At 55.9% G+C, this 7304-nt stretch overlaps 1 protein-coding gene across 1 annotated transcript; it reads right to left on the bottom strand.

Annotated features, from left to right (window-relative positions):
• Positions 1-525: 525 nt before the first annotated feature.
• LOC136996826 (ankyrin repeat domain-containing protein 7-like) lies at positions 526-6929 on the bottom strand. The gene is made up of 11 exons (XM_067317577.1): positions 6721-6929; positions 5261-5375; positions 4841-5014; positions 4642-4748; positions 3758-3895; positions 3193-3461; positions 2544-2562; positions 2296-2368; positions 1627-1710; positions 1048-1132; positions 526-605 (listed from the first exon to the last, which is right to left on the bottom strand). Exons 1-11 carry the CDS (start codon positions 6927-6929, stop codon positions 526-528), a joined length of 1353 nt encoding a protein of 450 aa, XP_067173678.1.
• Positions 6930-7304: the final 375 nt, after the last annotated feature.

Raw genomic sequence — 7304 nt, 5'->3', positions numbered from 1 at the left:
GACGTGGCAGAAGCCCCCCAGCGCTGGGGTCATCATGTGTGGGTGTCGTGCTGCTTGCTGCCCACACCTGCATTTCGGAAAGGAAAAATGAGTGTGGTGTGGGGCCAGTCACTGCAAGTGCACGAGAATAACTAACAGGCATTTTTCAAGGCAAAGTAACTCTTCTTGTCCTGTTGGGTGCCCGAGAGATGGCTTCTTTCCTCAGCAGCATCCCTCAAATCCTGTAGCTGCATGACGGCCCGCGCTGTGTCCTGGGCCCTGGGGCCTTGGGGCCTTGGAAGGGCCACTGATGGGGCCCATGTCCAAAGCAAGCTCCCGATCGCTCCCCCCCACGGGGACCCTGCTGCGCTCCTCACTGAAAGCACCTCGGAGTCCCAGGGAGAGTCGCTGTCTTCCTCCCGCTCCACTCCTGCTGCTGACGTAACACCTACAAAGGAAGTAAGAAACGACATGCCATGAGTCCTTCTTTCACTCTGCTGTTCTCCTCCATCAGGCAAGCCCTGCAGCCAAGAGACGGAGAACAGTTCAACTACAGAGGAAAAACAAAGCCGTGTTGTTCAGCCCCAGCCGCACCGCTGTGTTCTCGCCACTTCCCATGGCCTTCTCTGCAGCAGAAGATGCCCAAGCCCAGCACGGCAGCTCACACGGCTACAACAAACGCCCAACAGATGGTCGGGTAGCATGCAAACCAGGCTCAGGCAGGCCGGAGTCACGGAGTAGGGAGGTTTCGGGGGCATCTCCCCTCCAAACTAGGGCTCCAGAGCTTGGCACTCATGAGCACTTTGCACGGTAGAGGAGGAACCCTCAAAGCGCTAGCCAAAACATCCTCACACGCGCAGCAAGTCACCAGGAAACAACGCTCCTTACCTAGCACTACCACAAAACAGCTCCCTCAACTGACACTCGCTACCCTCAACCTTCCCCCCGGCATTTGCTGGCAAGGGCAAAAGGGGGTGCCGTACCGTCTCACAAGCAGATCACCATTTCCGGTCATTGACTCGGCACAACTAGCAAAGAAACAAAGCGGATCAATGTTTATTAACTCACCTCTCACACCAGCAGGGGCTTCTGCAGCATCCGCAACTTGAGGACCACCGGTAGCCTCCTCTCCCTTCCGTTCAGGTGATTCTTCCTAAAAGAGGCCAGCCAAAAGCGTTGGAAAGAACAGAAACAAGCAGCCTCTGCACAGGCAGGCGACACCTTGCAAAGTACTTCTCTCCTCTGTACCCACACAGGGAAACGTTCTCACTTCTCTTCTACCAGGCCTGCAGTTTTTCCTCGGGAACGTCTTTGAGTAGACAGCAATACCTAACGTCACAAACGCTCGGCTCTGCTTCTGCAAAGCTCCTGAGAAGCACTGCCTGCACACAGGCTGACCCTGGCTTCACCTACGTTACAACATCCAGGAGCGCACGCACCCTTTCCCCCTCCTTTGCGCCAAGGAAAACCAACAGCTGCCTGCTTCTCAAACAACCTTAGTCAAACCTCCTTCTCTTTCCTTGCTTTCACTCTTCAAACCACAATCACATCTTACTATGTCTCTGAAGAGCTACTGCAGCAACATTTGCGACAATCTCTCAAAGGTCACTGAAAAAAAACCGGAACCAGCTTAAAAATCAAACATGCCTGCATCTCCAGCAGTACAGCCTGGGTTCCAGCACCACACTCGGAGTCTTCATCACAGCGCAGTCCCAACGCCATACACCGCAACTGGGGAAAAAAAACCAAAAAAACCAAAAAAAACCCCCACAGAGTTGAAACAGGCAGCGTGAGATCACATGCAAGCCTGGAATGTCATCCGCATCCGGCATGAGAAAAAAAGACCCGCTTGAGCAACTCCCCACCAAGCACACTTGAGGAACTTGACAAGGAGGAAAGGAGAGCCAGGGGATGAAGCATTTCAGCAGATTTTGAACAATAAATGCCCTTCCTCCATATCAGTCAGAATTCTATTGCCAAAGTCACTGGAAACAAAGAGCAAGCTGTGGAGGACAAAAGAATAGGCAACCCAGGAGCTGATCAACTTTTATGGTCTCAAGATCTGACTCACAGGAAGAAAACCACGTGGCCATTTATCTTGTCACCTACTGCTCTTTCACCCCCCCGACCACAAGGCTGCTGCATGCTCTGCCACGGCTACAAGTCTTTGAGGAAACAGCTCACAGCAGCAGAAAGGGTGGCAGGCAGGAGACCGCTCTGCAGGAGAAAACCACCTGCCTGGAGACTGAAGTCCAGACAGGTCTTTCCTGCAAATGAGTCGTCCCATGGCAAGCGTTGCCTGTTGAGGCACTTTACCTTGGCAGCTGAACTGTGGTTTTCTTCCTCAGAAGCAGGACAGCTGTCATCACTCTCCTCTTCCTCCAACATTCTTGAAAAGCAAAGGCAAGAAGGACCCTGTCTCTCCAATCTTTCCTCTTTTTAGGCAGGTTAAAGGATTTGGGAAAAGGTATTGTTCAAGTCTCACCTTACAAAGTATCCGTGGGAAACGTCGTCTCTCACTGTTCAAATATTAATTGACATGATTAATTCTTAGCATGTCAGACCTTCCAATGTCAACAATGCCTACAAGCGTGCAACACGGACAGTTCTACAGGCCACACTGGAGTGGAACATTCAGGCGAGACAGCACGAACAAAAGTATGCCCCAAACCACTGATTTTTCTCATCATACTGAATTCTCCCCCCCCCCAAACTAAGTAAGCAAGCAAATTCAACACTGTCCTCATATTTCCTTCTAACATTCCTAACTGAAAAACTAGCATGGCGCCAAGATGCTATGTGAGCAGACAGTTAGCAAATGCTGGCGCGGGCTGAACAGGATAAGAAATGACTCAACTGCTGAACTCTTCATACCACACATGCGAGCATACGCCACAGGCAGAGATTGTTCTCTCTCTCTCTCTCTCTCATTCTCTCTTTGTCCCGTCCCCCTCCACCAACCTGTGGTTGAAAATGCCAGGTACTGCACAGTATTTGTAATTTTTTTTCTTTTTCTTTTCTTTCCTTTTTTTTTTCTTTTTTTTTTTTTAAGAAAAAAGGAAAGCCCCCATCTATAAACATGGGGGATCCAATAGGCAACAACCCTCCGAACGGACGGCTAACACGCTAATTATAGAAGCGCCCTCACGGCCTTGCAAGACACGTGTCCAGTCGGCAACACAGAAGCGCATTTTACAAAACTGTGTGCGCTACTCCATCCAAGACCTCCACTGAAGTCAGTGGTGAACACGGTAAGCTTCAACAATACAAGCCACCAAAAGAAAAGGCCGTAGGGATTTTCCTCATCAGCTCCTCCACGGTTAAGGATCCTACCTCCGCTGGCCAGAGCGCAGGCACCCAATGCAAAGCCAGCAGCTCCTGCTCCGGGAGGCGTGCTAAGCGCTGGCACGCCCTTTGCGCCGCCTGCAGAAGCTTCTCCCGCCTTTTCCCCGACTGCAGAGTCTACCAGGTGTTGACTAACACTGTATACAGAAAGAAAGGAAACACACTGATTTTCAGACTTTGCATTGCGAGCAATTTGATGCGAGCTCAGCACCACAAACGTGAAACCTAACAGAGCATTTGGGTGGAAGTCGAGGACAATTTCCCAATTCGCACTTGACACGGGAACAATACGTACCAGAAGAGTCCTTTTCGCCCAGCTGCAACAAAGGTCTCCACACACCATTAAACCTTGCTGCTGTTACCAAGCATGCCCATAAACCAACACGGACGTTCGGACAACTTAGCAACTCTAACGGTGACCCAAAGCACCTACCGAGCACGTCCAGAAGTTCTAGCGCAATCCTCCGCTGTCCATCCAAGAACGTCTTCCTGGGAAAGATCAGCACCATAGCGAAGAAGAACTTCTATCATGCTCATATCCCCAGCAGAAGCAGCAAGCATAAGAGGGGTCCTAGAGCATCCAAAAGACGACAGGAAATCTATCGGCCGATACAGACATCTCACTGGCATTATTTGCAGCCCTATTTGCTCCCAAAACAATTACTTCCCCCTTTCCCACAGGCAGAAGGAAAGCAGAGCCAACTACACGGAAGCACAGGAGAACTCAGGTCGGAAGGGGCCTCAGGAGGTCTCTCCGCCTAACACCTCCCCAAAGCACGCTCAGCTACGAGGCCAGACCGGGTCGCTCACGGCTTTACTCGGTCGGTTCTTCAAAGCCGCCAAGGAGGGAGGCTGCACAACCTCCTCGGGCAACCCGTTCCCACGCGTCACTGTCCTCGCAGCCAGCAAGGTTCTCCTCACATCCAGCTGGAACCTCTCTCGTTTCAACGCGTGCCCGTTGTCAAAGCAAGTGTCAGGACAGAGAGACAACGCTGCCCGCGAGACAACACTTACCTACCAACCACGCCTGGGTTCTAAAAACCCGCTCCTGCCCAGCAGCAATGCTGGAGAACTAACGGCAACTCCCCTGCCTTGCGGCGACCAGACACAATGCTTTCTGGCAGTCCTGAAGGCAGAAGCCAGCCAGTGAGGTGCAACAGCAGCCAAGCGCAGATCACTTTTCCAAAGTCACGCAGAAGCGCCTGCTTCCGTGTGGCTACTTACTTAGGCCTTTTAGAGGCTCACGCCCACGCCTCTCATCAGTCAAACTTTAAGAATACTCAGGAGACCCACGCCCTGTTTGGACAAGCCCTTCACCTTTCAGACTGATCTCGAGCGTGCACGTCAGCTCCCTTTTTAAGCAGGAACTCCACCATCTCTTCGTGATGTTCGGACACGGCAAGAGCAAGGGGAGTGTATCCCATCTGAAAGCATAAATCCCCTCAGTTAGAAAAACACAGAGAAGCGAAGCAACCTTTTCTTTCCAAGAGCGGCCTTACCCAAACTCTGCGCTTACCTTATTCCGTGCATCAATACGGGCATTGTGCTCCAGTAACTGCCCTGCTAGAGAGGTGTTAGGAGCAACGGCAGCGAGGTGAAGGGCAGTGCTGCCGTTAACATCGGCCAGATTAGGGTCGGCACCGTGCGCTAGCAGAATGGCAACACATTCTTCTTGCTGGCACTGTACTGCCTGGAAACAACACAGGAAAAAAGGAAACCTTTCCAGCAACTACGTTTCCCTCTGCCACAACTCCCACAGCTTGCCAACCTCGGAAAACAATAACACGTTCAAAGATTAGGTAACGTTAGGCACCTATTCGGTGCCAAGCACGACACAATCGCCACCCACACCTAGGTCAAGAATCACCCAAGGGAGGGATCGCTCAGTGCCTAACTTATAAGCCCTACCTACAGCAGCATCACATACTCCACGTACCTTCATCAGCGGCGATCTCTTGAAATTGTCACAAGGATCCAGCTTGCACTTGTTTCCTACTAAATAGGAAACAACCTCCGAATGCCCGTTAGCGCAAGCAAGATGCAGAGGGGTCCTAAAATTTAAATATACGACGTTAACACCGACAGACACGCACACAGCTGAAGACACCGCTCCTGCCTATGGCATGTGGGTAGGGCCACCTGTTTCCGGTTCCAAAAAACAAGCTTAGAAAAAGTTTCTCATTCCTTCAGCCATGACAGCAGTTGCACACCCAAAGCCTGGGGCGGGCTAGGAAAAATGCCCCCCACACCACCCCACCCCACCCCAGCACCCATTTATGAAGACGACGGTCACTCAGCTCCCCGCCTCGTTCCCTGCAAATGGATTCCTGCGCCCAGCCACAGGACTCTTCCCGCACAGCCTCAGGCTTCCGGTGGGAAACTGCTGCCCTCCACACCTCTGCCCAGGCAACTGGCCACTGCCTCCAACAGCACGACACACACAGCCCAGCAAGGACGACCAAGCCTTGGGCACCTTAAGCCTACGGCAAGGGACCCTCTAGCTTTCGCCAGCATCGCTCACGTGACAACAGCGTGCCAGAGGCTAAGGAGGTGGCTTTTAGAACACCATCGCATCAGCTTTGTGCTGTGCTTTTCGGGAATTTGTGCCTTCTGTCCTTTCCCCGAGCTCGCTACTGCAGCAAACACGAGGACACGCTCGCTCCAAAGCGCCCTCGGTAACACCAGCAAACCAGCCAGCAGAAACCTTCTCCCACAACACTGCCATGCCCACAGCAACAAAGCAGCGCTCTGTCTTGCCGGCAGTTGTAGCTACCCTTCTCCTACAAGCTCGACCACGGAGGAAGCCCTCTCCAAGGCAGCAGAGCTGCCTTTCCACCAGCCCTCGCCAGCTAAAGGAACCGGCACTCCCTTCCTTCCTCCCTCCCTTCCAGGAAGAGCCCTGCCCTGCCCTGCCCTGCCCTGCCGCACCGCGCCTGGAAGAAAGGCGGCCCTTCAAACTGCCCAGCATCTCCAATCAAACCACCGCAGCCGATGCGGCTACGAAGGAACACGCGACCACCTCCGAAGGGCTGCTGCCACGCATGCAGTACAGGTGACGCTGCGGGAGAAGCCGCTCACAAAACCTGCCCCCTCGTTTCGCCCTCCTCAGCCGAGCCGAGCCGAGCCGAGCCGAGCCTCGCGGGCTGCCACCAGGCAAGGAGACCTCTCTGCTCGCAGCAAGGGCCCGCTGGAGCCTCCCAGCTGCACCACTGCCGCCCCCTCCGCCCGCCGCTGCGGGGCCGCGCTGCAGCCACAGACGCAGCCGCCGCCACCGACGCCACCGCCGCCGCAGCCCGGCCCTCGTGGCCGCCCCTCGCGCCTCCCCCCATGCTCGCGGCGCGGCCCAGAGCCTGGCTGGGCGGGCGTGGGTGCGCGCGGCGGCGCCGCCCCCCTCACCGCTTCGCCTTGTCCCGCCTGTCGATGCCGAGTCTCCGCAGCCACCACGGCCGCCGCACCCGCGCCAGGTCGCCGCTGGCGGCCGCGCGGTGCAGCTTGCCCAGCTCCTTCTTGCGGAGCTCGGAGGCAGCGCCGACGCAGGGCAGGGAAGCGCCGCCGGACGGCGGCGGCCCCTGCCCCTTGCTGAAGAGCCCGAAGAGCCTCTTCATGCTGCAGCAGGGACGGGATGCGGCCCGGCACGGGCACGGCCCCGCCTCGCGCGGGGGGCAGAGGAGCCGAGCGCCGGCCAGTGGCCGCGGCCCGGGACAGCTGCTGCGGGGCTGTGCCCCGGCGGGCTGCGGGGCCGCGGGCTCGGAGCCCCCGGGCGGGGGGCAGAGGCGCGGGCTGAGAGCAGGGACGCAGCAAGGCTCCCAGCGAGGCACGCGCCGTCGCTCCGGCAGCGGCGGCCACAGCACTGAGAGCAACCACCTCCAGAGGCCGCGCAGGCGCCGCGATGCGCAACGGCCACGGCGAGGTCGCGCGGCAGCGTCACAGGGCGGCGTCACAGAGGAGCGGGGGGGCCGCTGCGCGCCTGTGCAGTACCG

Source organism: Apteryx mantelli, unplaced genomic scaffold (assembly GCF_036417845.1).
Source record: "Apteryx mantelli isolate bAptMan1 unplaced genomic scaffold, bAptMan1.hap1 HAP1_SCAFFOLD_93, whole genome shotgun sequence".
Classification (NCBI taxonomy): Eukaryota; Metazoa; Chordata; class Aves; order Apterygiformes; family Apterygidae; genus Apteryx; species Apteryx mantelli.
This window is presented reverse-complemented; position numbering and strand designations above follow the sequence as displayed.

Coding starts and splice junctions, on each gene's coding strand:
- LOC136996826 (XM_067317577.1), bottom strand. CDS start 6,929: ATGAAGAGGCTCTTCGGGCTCTTCAGCAAGGGGCAGGGGCCGCCGCCG. Junction 5,376..6,720: donor AGGCGGGACAAGGCGAAGCG/GTGAGGGGGGCG, acceptor TTTAAATTTTAG/GACCCCTCTGCATCTTGCTT. Junction 3,896..4,641: donor GCTCGAGATCAGTCTGAAAG/GTGAAGGGCTTG, acceptor TGGATGCTCTAG/GACCCCTCTTATGCTTGCTG.